This window comes from Podarcis vaucheri, assembly GCF_965113315.1.
Source record: "Podarcis vaucheri genome assembly, chromosome: 10".
NCBI classification, from domain to species: Eukaryota; Metazoa; Chordata; class Lepidosauria; order Squamata; family Lacertidae; genus Podarcis; species Podarcis vaucheri.
Window position 1 is genome coordinate 68,128,792 of NC_138748.1, and position 22,079 is coordinate 68,150,870.

The window sequence follows — 22,079 nt, forward strand, 5'->3', positions numbered from 1 at the left end:
GAGCCTGAGGTCATGAGTCTTTCCTAACATTGGAATGATACAAGCAGGCTCCTGTTTTCCTCTGCAAAATGTTAGCAGGAACGGAACCTCTACTCTTAAAACTATTTTTCATTAACTTTCTGTGTGTACACCATTAAATTTTAGGAAGCATGTTGGGATAGAATTCAGGTTTCTGAAAGTTAAAATACTTCACACAAACTAACAGAGGTTTACTTTTAGAGAGTGAAAGGATAAATAATCACCCATCCTCAGCAGAGTCAACCCCTTTTCTTGCCATACCTCCTCACTGAAAAGAGGACTGCCCAGTGAGTCAATGGGCAATCTCCCTGAAGCGTGATTCTTCTCCACACTGGAAATGACTGAGTGATCCAGACACACTTGATGCGAAGATGTGGCAGAATTACAGCAAAGAGATAGCAGGAGACAAGTGAGTTTATGTCCTGCTTTGTGCTTCCTAAGAGATTTCTGTGGAAAAGAAGCATGTTGCCCTAGAAAGGCCTCTGGTCCAATCCAGCAGAGCTCTTCGCATGTTCTTACTCAGGCCAAAAACAATGAATCAGGCAACCTCTGCAATGAGTTGGTTCTCTAGGCTCATGTGAGCCTAACTAATGAATGAATTTATTTCTCGCAGCCTTCTTGCTATTTTCTCAGCCAATTCACAGCTTGGCTACATGCAATCCAAATGGGGGAAATCCCCACTTATTTCTTCATTGGACTGTCTGCGACAGGCATCAAAACGAAAGTGCATTCAGCAATCTATGCAGGATTCAGCATTTAGTGGTTGAACAATAATTTTATTACAAGAGCTCACAGGACACACGTCATCCTCGGGTTAAGCCATGCAACAAGGGAAAATGCTGCATCACCTACGGGGCATTTCAGTTTGCTGCGCTGTTTAACTATAAGGAGGAATTAATTCTGAATTTTGTGGATTTGCAAACGTTTGCTCGAGGCCCTGGACAGTACTGCAGCAGGCAAATAAATTGTTTTCCTTTTACTCAAGGTCCACAGCAAAGCTGCCCAGTAACTGCATTATAGGAAACAGACGATGTGCTGAATGAGGAAATTGTGGTAAGCGATAGGCGGTGCTCTTGCCTACGAAAAATGAACAAAAGGTCTTCTGCAATCAGTAGCCAACTTGCTTGATGCCTCTTGACTATATTCTAAAGCAAACTATTTCAACAGCTATTAAAACTAGTATTGACCTCTGCCAGTTCAGACTTTAAGATGGATGCCTGAACACTCCTGGCACCAAAACAGAAGTTCACATTGAAAACTAGCACATCAGCGAGACTGTTGAGCTAAAATGGTTCTCCAGTGTGGTGTAGTGGTTAAGAGCGGTGGACTCGTAATCTGGTGAACCGGGTTTGCTTCCCGGCTCCTCCACACACAGCTGCTGGGTGACCTTGGGCCAGTCACACTTCTCTGAAGTCTCTCAGCCTCACTCACCTCACAGAGTGTTTGTTGTGGGGGAGGAAGGGAAAGGAGATTGTTAGCCGCTTTGAGACTCCTTCGGGTAGTGATAAAGTGGGATATGAAATCCAAACTCTTCTTCTTCTTCTCTTTTTTTTTTAATAAATATTTTATTAAGTTTTCACAATAAAAAAGCATACGTAGACAAAGAGAATACAAAATCACAAAAAACAATACAATACAAAAATACAAACATTAAACACATCAAAAGAAAAATAAAAAAATAAAAACACATATAGTAACAAAAAACAAAAATTCCCTCTTTCTTAATTTCTCATCTTCAATTAGCTTATTTTCCCGACTTCCTCACGTCTCCCGTTCTTGTATCCCTTTTTAAAAATTAATTCAACAAATTCATATCCTATTAATTTATCTGTTGTTAGTCCAATCTGACATTTTACTTTGTTGCTAAAGCCCCTGCGATTCATTTCAATGTCCTTAACATTCATAAATTTTACAGTGTTTCTGCAAATAAATTTTAAATTTCTTCCAATCTTCCTCCACCGTCTCCTCTCCCTGGTCTCGGATTCAGCCAGTCTCTTCTTCTTCTTCTTCTTCTCCCCAACAAGCTCGTTTTCTAGGTGCAATAATTTAGCAACACAAGAAGGGCCACCTGGTTCAGCCCAATGGCCCAACTATGCCAGAATCCTGCTCTCACCAGATGCCTCTGACACACCTGTTGGGAATCTGAATACGTGCAGCTTCACCCACAGAGTCAATTAGGGCTTGGCCAACAGCCAAGGCAATATGAAGGAGTAAGTCTGCCTGGTGATACAGAGGCATGGAGACAGCTCCATGATTGGTCAAGCTCTCTCACGGGAATGATGATTTATGGCCTACTAACTGGAATGTGACCTTGCCAACAAAGGTCCGTATAGTAAAAGCTTTGGTTTTCCCAGTAGTGATGTATGGAAGTGAAAGCTGGACCATAAAGAAGGCTGATCGTGAAGAATTGATGCTTTTGAATTGTGGTGCTGGAGGAGACTCTGGAGAGTCCCATGGACTGCAAGAAGATCCAACCTCTCCATTCTGAAGGAAATCAGCCCTGAGTGCTCACTGGAAGGACAGGTCTTGAAGCTGAGGCTCCAAGACTTTGGCCACCTGATGAGAAGAGAAGACTCCCTGGAAAAGACCCTGATGTTGGGAAAGATGGAGGGCACAAGGAGAAGGGGACGACAGAGGACGAGATGGTTGGATAGTGTTCGCGAAGCTACCAGCATGAGTTTGACCAAACTGCGGGAGGCAGTGGAAGACAGAACTGCCTGGCGTGCTCTGGTCCAGGGGGTCACGAAGAGTCAGACACGACTAAACGACTAAACAACAAAACTGGAATGTGTTAGTGAGTGGTTCAGTGTTGAGTGTAGGAGTTGAGAGTTGTGTAAGAGAGAGCTAGTCAAAGATCCGTGTTCTGTTCTGTTCCTGTAAATAGTCCACTGTATATAATAAACACCTATAACTACAAGTTGCTGGTTCCTGCTTTGTCCATCCTGTCTGCAGCCAAGTTGCCAATTGCTTTCATGAACTCTGCGTTTACTCTGCTAGGTCTGGATAAGGTCCTGCAACTAGTCAGAAAGTTGCGAAACACCAACAGGTTATGACAATAACACCAAGGGGCAGAGCATGAGCGCAAGAGCAAAATTCTCATTTACTTACAAGTAAATGAAAGACAAGATATGAAAATATTGGATGTGTTTTTAATTGTTTCTGTCTTTGTTTTTGTTATTGTTTTGTTAAGATAAGCAGTGTTTTTCTTTTTTTGCTTTTTATGTATTGTATTGCATTGTTTTGCTTTAACTCTTTTTCTTCTTTTTGTAATTATTAAATTCTTAATAAATATTATTTTAAAAAAAACAACAAGAGTAAAATTCTCCCCTCCTGTGTTTCCCAGCCACAGGTATTCAGAAACACTGCTGCCTCAAACTGTAGAGGTAGAGCCCAACCATCATGGCGAGTAGCTAAACTTGCTTTGCCTTGTGTGTGTTTTGCATGGAGAAACTATTTATGTAGGTGAGTCCCCATCTGCGGGATGAAGTGGTAGAGGCCAGGAGCAGTTTTACTATTTCATTTATATATACGCAGGCCAGTCATATCTGTACATTAGTACCTCAATCATTATTCACACGTTTATCTTTTTAAAAAAAAAATCACAACAGCAAAAACATGGGGCCATTGGGTTCTGGGACCGGCCCTAATTTTTAAGTATAAACACTAATCTTTTGAACATTTTCACCACACAGCAAATAGTCATTATTGAACTTCCTAGTCTTGCCATTTTGGTTTTTCTGCTTGGATGGGCCTAGAATAACTAATTGCATTCAGTTTTAGGCTATGTAGCTTCCCTCGAATAATTTCAGAATCATATAAAAGAACTTGTTTTTCTATTAAAATGATGAATGGGCTAAATGAGGTATGTAATAAAATACTGCAGGCTGGTAAACAAACTAGTGTTCTCTTACGGAAAAAGTGCTTTACCTCGTTTAGCAAATTCTGCCCTGCAGTATTTTCTAGCCAAGCCATCCTGAAAACATAGTTAGGAGAGGAAGGATTATTTGGCCGGCAGCAAGAAAGGTCAAGTGTAATCTGCTTCAGAAGAAAATCAGAAACCTCCCTGCAGACAAAGGTGAGCAAGTGGGGGGGAAAACAATGGAGACAAATGGGGCTGTTAGTGAAAACCCAATCTGTGTAGTCTGAAGGAGATGGATCCAAGCAACATTGGGGGGGGGGGCGATTATCTGGTTTACCCAATATCATATGCATTGGGGGAACTTATCAAGCAGAGTGAAAAGGTGAAGAGAAACTGGCTGTTGATGTCAGCGCTCTCAGCTTTTGAATGGCAAAACTATAGAAAAATGAGGAGGGGGGCAGCTTTTAGAACATCTATGTCCTTGCTCAGTGGACATGCTCAGAGCTAGAGCAGCCCCCATAAATGCTTGCCCAGCCCTTCCTTAAATCCCTACCACCACCCTTCTAGGTCATTAGTTTCACTGCCAAACTGCCAGGGGCGTTTTACCCATAGAGGCTAGTGGCGCAGGGCGGCAAGTTCTGGAGGGCACGAGGGAAGAGGCAGAGGCTGGACGCGGTGCCTCCCGGAATCAGCTCGCCACCCTCGCCCGCCTCCGCCATGCCGCGCCAAAGCAGTGCCGCGCCTGGAGCCTCTGCCTGCCGTGGCCACCATGGCACGAAGCAGCCAACTGAGCCGGGAGCCACCGCGTCCAGCCTCCACTTCTTCCCTGCTGGAGGAGCTGCCCTCCAGCTGCTGCCCGCCTCCTCCAGCCCCACAAAGCTGGGTGTGTCGCCGGCAGCGCCATCCTCCCTGAAACAGGTCGGCAACTCTGGGAAAGGGGGGGGGAGGCAGGAGGTATCTTTGCACCATGGCGCTGGATGTGCTTAAGACGGTCCTGCAAACTGCTATTACAGTGGTACCTCTAGATACAAACGGGATCCGTTCCGGAGCCCTGTTTGCATCTAGAGATAAACGTAACTAGTGACAGCACGTCCTCGCATGCACGCGTCGTTTTTTGCTGCTTCTGCGCATGCACGTGACATCATTTTGAGCGTCTGCGCATGCGGAGAAACCCAGAAGTTTCCGCGGGTTGCCGCAGAGCGCAACTCGGACGCGCTCAACTCAAAGCGTATTCAACCTGAGGTATGACTGTACTGTCATGAGGTTTCTTTTAATGTTCTTGAAGTGGTAAGGATGACCACACACTCTGGACACTCGCTCCTCTTGGCTGCTATAAGCCAGCAGCGAGGATACAGCTGGCTGAGCCAGGGAGATGATTAATGCCTCCCTGGGAAATGGGGAGGTCCCTGCCCGTCTTGGCACAGAAACCGGTTGCGATTTCAACTAACTGCAATTCCTGGGCACTCTTCAAAAATATAGCTCCACATACAGTACATTACAATAGCTGGTCCCTGAGGTTATCAAACATGGATAAATACGGCTCTTTATTATGCTGAGTTTGTAGTTGTCAAGATGAAAGGACTGCTTTGTTTTAATTAACAGAGACAATGAATCAGAAGCTTGAGCCCAGGATAAAATGCAAAAGACAGTACACAAATGTTTCAACACTATGGACCATTCTTCCAAACAATTGTCAGCTCCAAGTGCACAGAACTACATTTCTTTGGCTCTTCAATAGGAAATGAGACTTTAATGTCGCTGGCAACCCAAACAGACCTGCTTTCCAAATTGCAAGGTTTTAAATGACAGCTCATTTCAGTCCAAGCAGTAAAGCAAATATGTTAGCAGCAAATGCCAGGTCGTTATAAGGAGAGGCAAATATAACTGCCTTTGGGCACCATAAATAAAACTATAGATTTATTTATTTTTTTAACTCCGTGTTCTCCACAGCTCACCTTGACACTCGTTACGGCTCCACTGATGGGATGTCAATAAGATATTTGTGGCGTTGTCACCACATTGAAAATTATTCCAAGATGAATGAATTCAGCTGGTCCCCAAGCAGTTTTTTACAACACAGAACACTTCATGTGGAGTTCTGGATGCAGAATTGTTGTAGACTTAAAAGGCTGGTCACTAAAATGACCTGTGGAGTCTTCTGAAGCAAAATAATGCTCCTGTGAACACCTCATTGCCATGAAAGGTCTGCTTCAAGCAACTCAATTTACTTGCAGCGCTTCATCCAATTTCCAATGTCTCCTTATGAGCAGCTTTAAAAGGCTGAAAGTTTGCCTTCTCTTTCATAAGCTCAGGTCCATGGAAGATTATTATTGTTGGTTTTTAATACTTGAAGGCCAAAGTAAAGAGCCTTGCGTGCGTATATCTTTCCCCCCTTGATGAATTACCGTATTTTTTGCTCTATAGGATGCACTTTTTCCCCTCCCAAAATTAAAGGGAAATGTGTGTGCGTCCTATGGAGCGAATGCAGGCTCCTTGGCTTCAGCGATAGCAACGCGAAGCCTCCAAAGTGCAGAGGGAGCGCTCCCTCCGCGCTCCGGAGGCTATGCGTTGCTTTCGCTGAAGCCTGGGATAGCCGCCTGAAGCCTTTGGAGCGCAGCGGGAATTCGCGCTGCACTCTAAAGGCTTCGCAACCTTGCCGCCGCTCCCGGACCCGATCCTCCCCCGCCCCAGCCCCGCGGCTAAAAACGAAGCCAAGACAGCGAACGGGATCCATCCCGCTCGCTGTCTTGGCTTCTGCCAAAGCTGTGCGCAGCTTCTCCCGGCTGGAGAGGTTGTGCGCGGCTAAAGAGGAAGCCAAGACAGCCAGCAGGATGGATCCCGTTCGCTGTCTTGGCTTCTTTGCTCTTTGGGGTGGGGGGAGGATAAGATTTTTTTCTTGACCCGCCCCCCTAAAAACTAGGTGCGCCTTATGGTCCGGTGCGCCTTATGGAGCGAAAAATACGGTATATTCTGAAATTGAAAAATCTGCAGCACAAGAGGAACACAGAGGGGCTAGGTATATTTTTATAGCTTGGATTGGGGTGAGGAAAACAAGCCAAGGCTTCCTGCACAAGGAGACCACTGGGACATCTTTTAGCCACACAGTGGCATAGTTCCTGAGGTTAATTTAAGGAAGGTCACAGGTGGGAAATTTGTGATCCTCTTCACTTTCCTGAAGCCAACCTCAGCTCCCTGAAACCCCCTCTAGAACAGGGGTCAGCAAATTTTTTCAGCAGGGGGTTGGTCCACTGTCCCTTAGACCTTGGGAGGGTGGCTGGACTATATTTGGGGGGGGGGGTGAACGAATTCCTATGCCCCACAAATAACCCTGTGATGCATTTTAAATAAAAGCACACATTCTACTCATGTAAAAAAACACTGATTCCCGGACGGTCTGCGGGCCAGATTTAGAAGGCGATTGGGCCAGATCTGGCCCCCCGGTCCTTAGTTTGCCTGCCCATGCTCTGCAGCAGAAAAACCCACCAGAACATGGTGGGGTGGGGTGTAGAGGCGAGGAAAGGCTAGAAATAGATCCTTTCATGAACTTCCTTCCATTATTTATCATAGGATCAAAGCCATTAAAGCAGAAGCAAAGATCTTGAAAAGCACATTTAATCTGAAACGATTCCATTTGTGGAACAAGCCTTTCAAAATTTTGATTATTTTTTTTTTTAGTCCTTTTAGAAAATAGTTCCATGGAGAATCTTACCAACCACATCAGCTGCAAGGATGCAAAGAGGAAGCACCTAATGCCAGATTTGTGACTTAGCATCTTCACGAGACCACTCAGCTACTGTAAGCATGACACCCTCTCCAATTATCTCATCATCACAGACCAAAATACTGTTTCCCTGTCACTACCTATCACTCAGCACCTAGATGGATTCCAGCCTCCCTTGAACTGGTTCTTCTACAGCACCTTCTCACTGCTTGATAATTGGGGGGAAGATGACGACTTTACACTTACCAAGAGCTGTGCCTTGAGGCGCTCATCTTCGGTCGCCGCTCTCTCTCTAAGGATGGCTCTGGACAATTGCTCGTTTGAGGCAGCCCGCTCTCGCTCAAGAACTTTGCTGATTTCATCTCGTACATACATTTGATTCTGCTTCAGTCTACAAGAGAGTAAAGAAAGAAAGGCACGGAACTGAACTGTGTGCTCAAAACTTAACACCTGGTTGGGTTAAAGCAATACGACGCACATTTCTTGGACCTGTTCCACAGATATCCTGCAGATATCCCATTTCTACTATCATTTCATGTCAAAAGAAGCAGTGCAGTGAGGCACGAGGAAGCATTTCCCACAGTTTGTGCCCATTGAGAATACCACAAGGTATCCAGCATCTCTGGCAGGGAGACATAATTACTGGTTTTTAAAAAGCACAAGGAGCATATAAACGTGAATGCCAAATTTTACAACATGCATAAAGCTTGAAGTATCGCAACCAACATGGTTTCAACTTATCAGTGCAACACCCAGATATAAAATCATTATGACTGTAAAAATCCCATTTCCCGGAAAGATTAAATACATTATTAATATCTCTTCATCTGCACCCGGGCAGAGAGTTATCCTTATTCCAAGCCATTCTTGTTTAAAGTAAAGTTGTTTATCCTTCACCGCCTATTTGTTGCCACTAAAAGGACTTAATAATAATAATAATAATAATAACAACAGCAACAATAATATTCCTTTATTTATATCCCGCCCTCCCCAGCCAGAGCTGGGCTCAGAGCGGCTAACAACAATAAAATAATACAGCATTCTAAAATCAATTCATTATAAAATCAGTTCAAATCAAATTAATGGCAACCACTGGGCTAGTGTTCTGTGAGGATTACCAAAGGAGGGGGTCAGGCTGTGCCTTGGCCAAAGGCCTGGTGGAACAGCTCTGCCTTGCAAGCCCTGCGGAAAGATGTCAAATCCCGCAGGGCCCTAGTCTCTTGTGACAGAGCGTTCCACCAGATCGGGGCCACGGCCGAAAAAGCACTGGCTCTGGTTGAGGCCAGCCTAACCTCCCTGTGGCCCGGGACCTCCAAGATGTTTTTGTCTAAAGATTGTAAGGTCCTCCATGGGACATACCAGGAGAGGCGGTCCCATAGGTACCTTAAACCTGATCCTATACTCTACTGGGACCCAGTGCAGCTGGTATAGCACTGGGTGAATGTGATCCCGCGGCGAGGACCACATAAGGAGCCTCGCTGTGGCATTCTGCACCCGCTGGAGTTTCTGGGTCAGTCTCAAGGGCAGCCCCACGTAAAGTTGTTAACTGTTCACCATCAGGAGCTTGCCCAGAGAGGGAGAACTGAACATGGGTAAAGGTATCCACCCAAAGAGCCATACTGTAGACTAGAGAAGCAGAACAGGTAAGAGATTATGAGAACTGGAGTGGAAGAAAAAACTAAGATGACCCAACAGCTTGGGTCAACGGATCCCTGAATTACAAGCAGGAGGTCACTAGCAACATATCAAGAGCCTGTCAGAAGCAGAAATTTTAGAGGACCCCAGCCCAGTAACAGCTCATGGGGTGGGGTGGGGGTGCTGCCTTCAACACCTGTGTTGGTTCACCTATATCAGCTGAACAAATAATGGGGGGAATGGAATGTGGGGTGCAAATTGGCTTTATGTTCGTCAAATATATTTCACATCAAATTCTGAAGTTAAAGTGCATGCCACAAGACCTTTAAGATCCTTCAGAAATTTAATTTTTACATACAAATGGATATATTTTTTTAAAAAACCTTTTCTCTATACTTATCAAATAACTTGTAAGTTAACAATTGGAGGATGCAACTGTGAAAACAGAAGTAGGAATCTGATCTAGGGATAAAGATTGTGGACGTTGGTTGGAATAATTTGTGGGTTAAAAAAACCACTAAAATCAGTATCAACTCGGTTATGAGAAAATACATTTAAATTACAACACCAATAGCATTTGACACCATTATGGCGTAGTTATATTAATAAAACTATGCTGAAAGGTTCTGCTGCTTCCAGGATGGGCTAAAATGTTTCTTCTTTTCCTGCTCAAGTTCTCCCTGGGCTTGAAAGACCCAAGTTCTTCTGCGAGTGACGCCGGCTTGTGACACCACCCTAGAGACCGATGAGGATTTTAAGCCTGTATTTCGCATTACGCTCTGGGATCTTGACCGTGTTGGCTGTGTTCTTTGGACTGCGCGATGCAAGAAGAAAACTTGATCCGAGTCTGTCTGTCTGTCGTGGGGAATTCGACGTTCCGAGCAGGCAACCTCTAAAGCCGCCAAAGCTAATGAAATCATTAACGAAATACCTGCCGTTCTAACGCTGCACATTTTTATATGGAGACTAAAATATGTATTAAATAATGTAGCTAATAAAATACACCTGCTTCATGTGTGTTCTCATGCTGAGCACAAAGTCAACATCTGAAAGTTTGCCGCTGGTGACAGAATATCAAATACGGCTCTTCAAACGGGCTTTGGAAATTGCAGCAGAGATGAGGTTTCGGAGTTCTTGCCACTTTTGTGCATTACCGAGGGAGCTTCTGAGAACAAATCATCATGTCTAGGGTCACTTTGTGAAAGGTATACACACACACACACACACACACACACACACACTCCATTACAGAGCTTTATATTCTTCCCCAAGGAAATGGTTAGAGGTTGGGGGTGGTGAAAGCAGACAATAACGATTTGAATTGCCTTTGTGCTCCAGATACAACCCTCTGGAATGTGAACCAAATGGGAGTTTTTATCAAGTTTATTAAGCAACGTCTTCAATTACTCGAGCAGAAAGCTAGATTATGCAGACACGGACCAAATTCCATCAAGTGATTTCCCAAGATCCTCCAAATTATTCCAACCAAATCGAATCTATCGCACAATCAATGATGCGGAAAACAGGAAGGCCAAATCAACATACACAAATCTGAGTTTAGGAAAGCCGAATGTAATCCCAAACAGAGGAGTTTAAAAGAAACAGCTCTTCTTCAGTGCTTTGTGAGTGTTAAATCTGGTGCAGGAACTAATTTGTGATCATCATTCGGTGTAAGTTCTACAACAAAGGGCTAAACTGATGGAAATTTTGACACACACGGGAGAACTCCAAAGTGTCATAATATTTGCAGGGTGTTATGACAGGCTTGGTTGTCTACAAGGAGAGGGTGCAGTAACCATCTGTAGTCACCCTCAGGTCTCTTATGGCAGAATGCCTGTTAGGAAACTGAAATCTCGTAGCTCCTGTTTGGGGTTCACAGAGAACACCCTTCGTCTTTCTCATCCTCCTGAAACTTTCCCCCGCTTAACCATTTAGTGCTGAAATTCTCAGAATTAGGGCCAGTTGTCAGGTGCTTAGCTGTTTTCGTGTAAAGAACTCTGAAGCATTCATTAAGATATACCACTTTTTTTAAAAAAAACACACCTCTTTTTCAGCATAAACTTCAATTACTATTTTCCCACAAGGGTCTCATGGCATTATTATTGGGGGTGACTACAGTTGAGGGACACCAAGTTTGCTTTTTCAATTGCAAATGTTCCCACAGGGCATGAAAAGAAACCAAGAAATATCACCTGGAACAGCCTAGATGACGGCAAACATCTCAGCCTCTTTTGGGGGGGCCCAAGTAATTTCTTGTTCTGCATTCTTGCAATGTCATTGTTCTCGTTCCTCGCTTCATAATACCATTTAACAATCATTAGAACTAACTCTGTTAAAGAGCCAAAATATATGGGATTGTATCCAGAGTGGAGCAAAGTGCAACTCTTCCAACTGAATACTCCCATGGATGGAAGACAGAAAACAATTTCTGCCAATTCCCCATCACCTTAAAATCCCCCCCCCCCAAAAAAAGAAAACCCTTCCAATCTGTACTGGAAGGTTGGTGAACCCTCCAGAATAGTATGGGAGGTGGAATTATGGGCTGCAGGAGAGATGGAGAATCAGCAAAAACTGCCTTTCCTTACCACCGCAGAAGCATCCAGCTCATGGACAGGGAATCTTCCACTGGGTCCAACTCACTTCCAAAAACAAAAAGGAGTCCTTCTGTTTATGGAACAGCTGGTCTGGATCCAACCCAAGGTTGGATTTTAACCTCCTCAGCTAAACCCTGTCCAGTGGCATGGAGAGGTAAAGGAAAAGTTCCAAAGCAACTACTCTATTCCAAACTTAAAAATGGAAAGCGTAATGCTGGTGGTCAACAAAAGAGGTTTAAAGACTGTCTCAAGGCAAATCTTTAAAAATGTAGTATAAACACCAACAATTGGGAAACCCTTGCCTGCGAATGTTCCAGTTGGCGAACAACCTTTACCAAAGGTGTCATGGGCTTTGAAGACACTCAAACACAGGACGCAAGGGAGAAACGTACTAAGAGGAAGGCATGCTTGGCTAACCCTCACCATGATTAGCTCCCACCCGGAAAACTATGTCCTCACTGCTGAAGGACATGTGGATCCAGAATTGACCTCCACAGTCACTTGTGGAGTCACTGTTAAGACCATGGAAGACAATCTTACTCGGCTACGAGTGAACACCAAGGAAGAAGAAGATACATGGAGACCTAAGTGGCAGCTGCTTGTTACCTTTAAAGCAGAGGCTGAATAGGTGGAAAACACCTTGACCATGATTTCACTTGATCACATGTAATGCTTAACCACAGTTCATGCAAACCATATTCATTAAAACCATGCCTTTCTCCCTCAATACGAGCCATGCAGATCTAATTCAAACCAATACGAAACCAAGAATCAATAAAATAAATAAAAATAACAATGCAAAAGAGCAGATGAGATAAGGCTGCTGTCATGGACTGGCTGAATGCAGAAGAGTGGTGGGAGGCACCAGCTGGGAAACCCCCCAAGGGAACCCCCAGGGCAAGAAGGCACAGAGTCAGGGGACTGGTGGTGGGACAACAATACATGGTCAGATGGAGAAGAGGGGACAGACTGGGAGACGGTGGTGTTGGAAACTGAAGAGGCCACAGGGCTTAGTGAGCAGGAAGAGTTTGTGACAGAGAGCAGTCTACAATCAGAGGCAGAAGCAGAGGCTGGTGAGGAAAGGCCCAAGAGGCAGAGTGGAGGAAGGCTGCTGAAGAAGCCAGGGAGTCTCCCCTTCCTGCTGTGGCCAGCTCCCCTTCTCTTGGTCTCCCAGAACACAAAGAAGAATGAAGAGAGAGGGGATGAAGGAGCCTCAAGTTGCTGGGGTAGGAACCGAGGAGGAGCCTTAGAAAACGATAGGAAGGTGGGGACAATCAGTCCTCAGAACTGCACTGGGACAAGATCGCTGAGCCTGAGCTGTTTTGTTTCTTTGAATACAGACCAGGAAAACGGTATTTAGTCAAGAACAAAATGTCAGCAGTAAAGCGCCAAATAAATATCCTGAGGTAAGGTAAAGGTAAAGGGACCCCTGGCCATTAGGTCCAGTCATGGCCGACTGGGGTTGTGGCGCGCATCTCATTTTACTAGCCGAGGGAGCCGGCGTACAGCTGGTCATGTGGCCAGCATGACTAAGCCGCTTCTGGTGAACCACAGCAGTGCACGGAAATGCCGTTTACCTTCCCACCGGAACGGTTCCTATTTATCTACTTGCACTTTGACGTGCTTTCGAACTGCTAGGTTGGCAGGAGCTGGGAACGAACAATGGGAGCTCACCCCGTCGCGGGGATTCGAGCCGCCGACCTTCTGATTGGCAAGTCCTAGGCTCCGTGATTTAACCCACAGCGCCACCCGCGTCTCTATCCTGAGGTAGGGGATTCCCAAGTTAGGGCATTGCAAAATGGTTGGGTGCTAGCACAATCCCGGTTGACTGCCATGCCTCAACCATGGTTGGTTGAGGTATTCTGATGAAGCACTTAATCACACTGAAGTCAAGCAGCTCATGGATGGACATTATGTCTGCAAAGGACCATTATATAAACAAGCATAAAAGGCACAATTATCCAGATGAAATGAAAGGAGACAAGAAACGGGGACATGGGCCTTTCAACGTCATACAATATAGGAAGTTAAAAGCCCAGGCTTTTTAATGTTAAAATGGGGACAAGGATATGAGAAAGCCATCTTAGTAAATAAGACTCATTCCGGAACTCATGACAGGCTCTTCATAATAAGGAAGCCTTTTTCATCTTGAAGTTTTCTCAGAACAAAAACTATTTCAAGTGAACTTTTGTGCCTTTTCTGACATCAGACATCACCACTGCAATGAAGCCAGCCAAGTATTATTGACCAAAGTTTATGCACAAATATCCCAAACTCATTTTAGATTCACCACCGTTTCAGTGCAAAGAAGGACCGTTTTGAATGCAACCTGACTTATTTGCATTATGTAATTGCCTGGCTTGAAGGAGCTTAATGAAACAAACACAAGTCAGCGCTGTCCTAAGATCTCAAACACTTGCGTGCATCAACTTATAGTAGTTTTCTCTCCCAGCACATTTGATTGGCATTCAGTATGCACCACAACTGAAAGAAAACACACACCAGCTAAATCTCCAACAATGAACACTACTAACTACCTTAATGTTAAAAGAAAACCTGAGACCTAAAATTTATATGCAAGCACACAGATGCACACCATGCCCTATCATTTGAGTTTAATGACTTCAAGAACTATTCAAATATACAAAAAAAGTATCAAAATGATTTTCTCTGCACTGCAATCGAGTCGAGCAGCTCCTGCAGTTCAATATGAAACACCAAATCAAAGGGAAATTATGAAAGATGGGAAATGACATATTTTATTGGTGGCCATGCACCAACAAATGTACCAGGAAAGTATCACGCTTGAAAATTTGCAACATATATACTGACCCAGCTTGTTCAACACAGACAACCTGATTTAATAAATTAATGGGACCCAGCCATCATAAACATAGAATACCGCATTCAACCACCAAAAGTCTTATGCTACAATATAATATCACAGAATTATAATGCTGGAATGGACTACAAGGGCCATCTAGTTCAACCCCCTGCAATGCAGGAATATTTTTGCCCAACACAGGGCTCGAACCTACGACCCTGAGAGTCTCATGTTCTACCAACTGAGCTATCCTAGCTAGCAGGACCAGTGGACAGGGGGATGATGGGAATTGCAGTCCAAAAACAGCTGGAGACCCAAGTTTGGGAAACCCTGGACAGCAGATCACTGAATCTTGTTGAAGCCAGTCCCACAGTTTAACTATGTGTTGTGTGAATAAGTCGTTTATTTTCTGGTCTGTACTGAATCGTCACAACATTCAGCTTCTTTGGATGCCCCTTGGTTCTTGTATTCGAGGAATGGGAACCTGCTCTTATCTACTATGCATAATGTCACACTCCTCTGTCACATCCCCTCTCCCTTACTCACCTTTATCTACACTCAAAAGCCCCCCCCAAAAAAAAAAATTAGACACTTAGCCCCTTGATTATTTTCGTTGCCATTCTAGCTGTTCTACAGATTGGAAGGGAAGTTTGGCAACTACAGTCATACCTCGGGTTGAAGTAGCTTCGGGTTGAGCGTTTTCGGATTGCGCTCCACGGCGACCCGGAAGCAACACGTTCCATTACTTCTGGGTCGTGTTACTTCCGGGTTTCACAGCTTGCGCATGCGTCACGTGCATGCACAGAAGCGGCGAATCACGACCCATGCATGCGCAGACACGGGTTGCGTTCTGCTTTGGATGCGAACGGGGCTCCAGAACAGATCCTGTTCACATCCAGAGGTACCACTGTATGGGATGCAGGATCCTGGAACACATGAGCCACTGATCTGATCCACCACGGCTCTTATTATCTTGCATTTGTTGTCATCATGACATTCATGGAGCAATTCAGGGGGGAACTTGGTTAGATATAGAGCCACGCCTAGATTTCAACAAAATGTTTCCCCCATATCAAACAATCATGCAAAGGGTCATGGACACAGTGCCAATAAATAAACTTCCAGTGCAGGACAAGAGAATGAGAATCCCAGAGCAATCAGCTGAATATACAAGCACATCACCTTGACCCTTGGCATCTGCACCAGATTAACGCGGGCAAAGGCTGTGCTGTGTCCTGCAATCAATCTGAGCGTGTTCTTGCGGGAGGGCAACAAAAACCTGGAGCACAAGGTTCTTTGCACCAGCGAAAAGAGTGACTTCTTCAAGGATGGTGTTGAAACATTTTGGCCTTTGAACATATAGCAAAGGAAGCCGGTCAGCTTTGCTCTTGAGCAAATAAATAATGAAGAAGGAATCAATGGGCAAAGTCAGACACGGCTATGTAGGAGGAATACCTGGAGGCATTTATATAGCACATTGCATAGTAACTGTTGTGGGTCTTTTCTAAGAAAGCTATGAGAAAGGAAAAGAGTCAGAGGGGCTGCTTTACACCCTACTTTTTTTACTCAGCTATACTTAAAAAGGTAAAGGGACCCCTGACCATTAGGTCCAGTTGTGGCTGACTCTGGGGTTGCGGCGCTCATCTCGCTTTACTGGCCGAGGGAGCCGGCGTACAGCTTCCGGGTCATGTGGCCAGCAGGACTAAGCCGCTTCTGGCGAACCAGAGCAACGCACGGAAACACCGTTTACCTTCCTGCTGGAATGGTACCTATTTATCTACTTGCACTGGTGTGCTTTCGAACTGCTAGGTTGGCAGGAGCAGGGACCGAGCAACGGGAGCTCACCCCGTCGCGGGGATTCGAACCGCCGACCTTCTGATTGGCAGGCCCTAGGCTCTGTGGTTTAACCCACAGCGCCACCCACATTCCTTCAGCTATACTTACCCGAATACCAAAATATTAGTTTCCTAACTTATTTAAATGATCACTTTAAAACAAGAACAACAAGGCAGGACAAAACATGTACTTTGGCCAATAAGCTACAAACATAATGAAGATACAAAATACCATCAAAACAAGCAACAGCAAAGAGCATAACTAAATCAATAATGCGTGACTTCGATAACCACAGTTTTAGCATCTGTTTTAAAACCACAACTTCACTGCTCACCGAGCAGCAAGCAAATGCAGTGGTACCTCTAGTTATGAACTTAATTCGTTCCGGAGGTCCGTTCTTAACCTGAGACTGTTCTTAACTAGAGGCGTGCTTTCACTAATGGGGCCTCTTGCTGCCGCTGCACTGCCAGCACACGATTTCCGTTCTCATCCTGCGGCAAAGTTCTCAACTCGAGGTAACTCTTCCAGGTTAGCGGAGTTTGCAACCTGAAGCGTTTGTAACCTGAGGTGTTTGTAACTCGAGATACCACTTTAAGTGGTTAGGCAGCCCTCTCTTGGGGAAGGTGTTCAGCGACGGAGGCTTTGATATGGCGCAGGCTTGGACCGCCATGGTACAGTCCCCGATTCATCGCCTGTTTGGCAGTGGAGGGGGTGACTGCACAGTGCTGGGGTAGGCAAGGGGATGGTGGGTCTCTGCTAGCAGCTGCCATGCAGGGGAAGGAGAGGCGGTCAGTCCCAGTTTCTTCTCTCGTTCCTCCCTTCTCTGTCGCCTCCTGCCATGCTCATTCTCTCTCACTCTCTCTACTTTCTCATCTGTAAACATTTTTTAAATTAAAAGGGTTCCTTAAAAAGGTTGGGAACCACTGTTCTAAATCATCAATCTTCAGCTGGCGCATCAGGGACCCTCTACCGGGTCACGGCCTAATGTAAAGTGGGTATCGCACTACCACCACGCAAACATTGTCGGCATCTGTCTGTCTCGAGAGACAATGGAGTGTGCCTCTAGGGCAAGGGTCAGCAAACTTTTTCAGCAGGGGGCCAGTCCACTGTCCCTCAGACCTTGTGGGGGCTGGACTATATATTTTTTTTGGGGGGTGAACAAATTCCTATGCCCCACAAATAACCCAGAGATGCATTTTAAATAAAAGGGCACATTCTACTCATGTAAAAACACGCTGATTCCCGGACCATCCTTGGGCTGGATTTAAAAGGTGTTTGGGCCAGATCTGGCCTCCGGGACTTAGTTTGCCTACCCATGCACTAGGACAGGGGTCAGCAACCCGCGGCTCCGGAGCCGCATGTGGCTCTTTTACACCTTTGCCGCGGCTCCGGGGCGGATACTAGCGAGGGGAGGAGGCGCATTGTGCGCCCCGACACTCCCCACTGTGGCGGGCGCTGTACTGGCTGTGACGTCGCATGGGGGCGGTGCGTGCGTTAGTCACGCACCGTCCCGACGTCACCTTCCTGCCCACCCGCTACATTGTAAGCGGCATGTATGGTGGTCACTACTACATTGTAAGGGGCATGTATGCTGGTCACTACATTGTAAGGGGCATGTACGCAGGTCACTGCATTGAAAGGGGGCATGTACGCTGGTCACTGTTTTGAAGGGGAGTGAAGAACACACACAAAAAAAAGGTAACTTGTTGATTTAACGTTTATTTCTATGAGGAGGAGTAATTCTGAGGGGTCAAACAAAGAAATAATAAAAAAGTGACAAAAAAGTTATTTTTATAATGACGAGGATGACATTGGGCCCTCATTATTAATTATTATTTACATCAGGCACTGATTATGATTTATGTTACACTGGGGCCCTGATTAATTTTCTATGTCTCAATGGTTTTGCAGCTCCCAGTTTTTTTCCTTCGGAAACGGGTCCAAGTGGCTCTTTTTGTCTTAAAGGTTGCAGACCCCTGCTCTAGGAGGTAAAACCGCTGTGTTAGCAGCACTGATCTGACTTCCTTGAGATGTGAAAAAATGGGTGTCCAAATGCACATTTGTGTTAATGGTGGATCCAAAGTCTAAAAGGGCTGGAGACTACTGCTTTAAGTCTTAAGCTGCTTGCAGTAATAATTGATATTAAATAATGTATTGGGGATATGATCTTGCATTTCTACTTCAGATTTTTTTTGTGTGGGGGTGGGGTGGGGGGAGCCATATATATATTCTTCCAGGCAGGATTCATAATATTTTCTGAAGCACATTGTTTCCTAGGCCCCACTTCCATATTGAACTGACAATAATGCTGTAATTAGTCTACGATACCATGCTAAAAGTCATCCCACACAGTATGAACCACGTTAGCTTGACAAAATGAATAATTTAACTTAGCAAGAGAGGATTCACTCCGCCAGCTCTGCCACTTACCCGGACATATTGGTTTTCCAATACTCAATAGCGCAGCCAAAGGTACTGGAAGGCTAAGAAAGTCGGTCGTGCTTCTATGTCTAATTGCTAAAAAAAGACCAAAAGAGTAACTCGGAGACAGTCAGAAACACTTGCCAGTAAAGGTATGTGTATCTGAATGTACTGCCTACATAGGTTCCCAATGCCTACACAGGTGCTCCTATGCTTGTCATAGACTCATAGGATTATAAAGTTGGAAGGGACCCTAAGGAACAAGCAACATCTGGTCCAACACCTTGCAATACAGGAATCTCAACTATTGCATCTTTGGCAGGTAGCCACCCAACCTCTGCTTAGAAACCTCCAACGAAGGAGAGTCCAGCTTCATCTTAATGTGCTCCTGATGCCCCATGATTCCCAAGAGCCCTTGCAACCTGAAAGAGAACACTTCCTGTTGAGAAGACTCCTGCAGATTAAGACACACTACCAGCGCATCCTGAAATAGCTATAAATAGCTACCTAGTTTCTACATGGGTGGCGCTGTGGTCTAAACCACAGAGCCTAGGGTTTGCCGATTGGAAGGTCAGCGGTTCGAATCCCCGCAATGGGGTGAGCTCCCGTTGTTCAGTCCCAGCTCCTGCTCACCTAGCAGTTCGAAAGCACATCAAAGTGCAAGTAGATAAATAGGTACCGCTCCGGCGGGAAGGTAAACGGCGTTTGCGTGCGCTGCTCTGGTTCGCCAGAAGCGGCTTAGTCATGCTGGCCACATGACCCGGAAGTTGTACGCCGGCTCCCTCGGCCAGTAAAGTGAGATGAGCACCGCAACCCCAGAGTCGTTCGCAACTGGACCTAATGGTCAGGGGTACCTTTACCTTTTTAGTCTCTACTCAAACCTGGTTAGTATTTCAATAGGTTCACCACATTAAACGCCCACGGAATTATCAAAGGGAAGTAAAGAACCCTACTGGTGGGAGGACACATCCCATGAGAGTTGCAGTTTTAAATGAGTCAACGTGCACCTGCACAATTGCAGCTCTTGCTATCTGGGGGTCAAGAAAGTGATTAGCACTTTACTGTGCCTAATGTAACAAGGTGTGAATCTCCTTGCTGTTGAACAGAATACCAGGATCCCTTTATGTTTAGCGACGATGTACAGCAGATGTTTTGGTGAATCAAAATACCCATCCCATCTGGTTGGCTTCAACTTTTAAAAGGTCTTGTCACAGAACACGGCTGTGTGTGTGCAACAGCTCCAGCTTAAGAGCATTTGCACCAAGCCAGACGCACAGCGCGGGACACACTTACGGTGCAAGGCCATTTGTCACTTTGTGCTTACTTTCAACGTGAGCAGGTTTGTTAATGTCGTTTGACAGACTTGTGTAACATCCTAAAATGTTTTGAACAATGCAGTTTAGGTCACAATGCAATATTGATGAACGAATAATGTTCCTGAATGCCGACCTCAATATTTAATGAGCCTGAGTGCTGCAGAAAGAGATGGAAGCTGGAAATCACTGCAGTTGTCAGGGACCCGAGGAAAGGGCTACCAACTCGAAGGAAGCCTTCAACCCAGAGCTTAAACTGGGCAATAAGGAAGGTGCAAAATGTGAGGGGTAGGGTTCCTGGAGGCAACAATCCTGGAAAAGAGGAGACTGAGAGCAGATAGGATAGCCATCTTCAAATATTTCAAGGGATGCCCCATGGAAAATGGAGCAAGCTACGGTAGATTTCTCCTGCTCTGCAGGGGAGGACTCGAACCAATGGCTTCAAGTTACAAGAAAGGAGATTCCAGGTAAACATCAGGAAGAACTGTCCAACAGTAAGAGCTGTTCAATAGTAGAACAGACCGTCTCAGATGGTGGCAGGTTCTCCTTCACTAAAGGTTTTTGAGCAGGTTGGGTGGCCATCTGCCATGTATGATTTAGTTGAGATTCCTGCATTGCAGAGGGCTGAACTAGATGACTTCTGGGGTCCCTTCAAATCCTACAATTCTTTGATTCTATAATTTACTACTACCCATCCATTGAAAGGTCGGAGGGAATGATTCCAAAGACAGGCTCCTTTGGGAGGAAGAGTAGAACACAAGTTAAATAATAAGAAAGTCAATCATGTAATGCACAATATCTCCACGCCTTAACAAAAATCAATGAGAACTGGGCAGGGCCACAGAAGGTTTGCTGAGCAGCTCCCCTGCATTTCAGCAGGTCCTGACAAGCAACTTCCCAGTACTTTAGATGCCCATTAGTCCTTCAGCCAAATAAATGACAGATTAACACGAAACAATAATCTGAATGGCTCTTCGATGCTTATTCCATTTGCTATCTTACAAAATGAAAAATCTCCATCTATTTTTTTTTATATTTTTTATTGCATTTTTTCCAGATACAGATACTAAGTCAGATATACAAAGAAATAACAGAAAAGAAAAAAAGAAAGAAAAAGAGAATCATCCTTCCAAAACGTTTTTCCATAACCAACCGGACTTCCCCACCTCTCCCTCACCGTGCGTTCTTTACAATAAAATTATCAGCAAATTATAACCTTGTTTCGTGCGTTCTTTTGTTCTTTCAAATAATTATATTTTAGGTTTAAAATTTTAAAACTTATTATCAATTTACTCTAAAATCAAGTGTGGTATTATTTTAAACATTAGTCCTTTCATTAATATAACTTAAATTCCCATAGCATCAAATCTTATTGCTGAAGCTAGATTTTCCAAATCATGCAAATTCTTAACATTCATATAACTTATAGAATTTTTGTAAATAATCCTTAAATTTTTTCCAATCCTCCTCCATTGTTTCTTCTCCCAAATCTCGGATTCTGCCAATCATTTCAGCCAATTCCATATAGTCCATCAATTGCGTCTGCCACTCTTCCAGTGTGGGTAGATCTTGTGTCTTCCAGTATTTTGCGATGAGAATTCTTGCTGCTGTCGTTGCATACATAAAAAAAGTTCTATCCTTTTTTAACATCTTCTGGCCGACTATGCCCAGGAGGAAGGCCTCTGGTTTCTTGGGAAAGGTGTACTTAAACACCTTTTTTAGCTCATTATAAATCATTTCCCAGAAGGCCTTCACTTTTGGACAGGTCCACCAGAGGTGAAAGAATGTCCCTTCAGCCTCCTTACATTTCCAACATTTATTATCAGACAAATGATATATCTTAGCAAGCTTGACTGGA

General features: G+C 44.7%; 1 protein-coding gene across 2 annotated transcripts in view; it reads right to left on the minus strand.

Moving 5' to 3' along the window:
- The window catches only part of CHCHD3 (coiled-coil-helix-coiled-coil-helix domain containing 3), a 220,825-nt gene that overhangs the window by 133,412 nt on the left and 65,334 nt on the right, over positions 1-22,079 (minus strand). For both annotated transcript variants that reach the window (XM_082239304.1, XM_082239303.1), the window contains exon 4: positions 7,845-7,989. In XM_082239304.1, the coding sequence (XP_082095430.1) occupies positions 7,845-7,989 (145 nt within the window). The remainder of the gene's footprint in view (positions 1-7,844; positions 7,990-22,079) is intronic.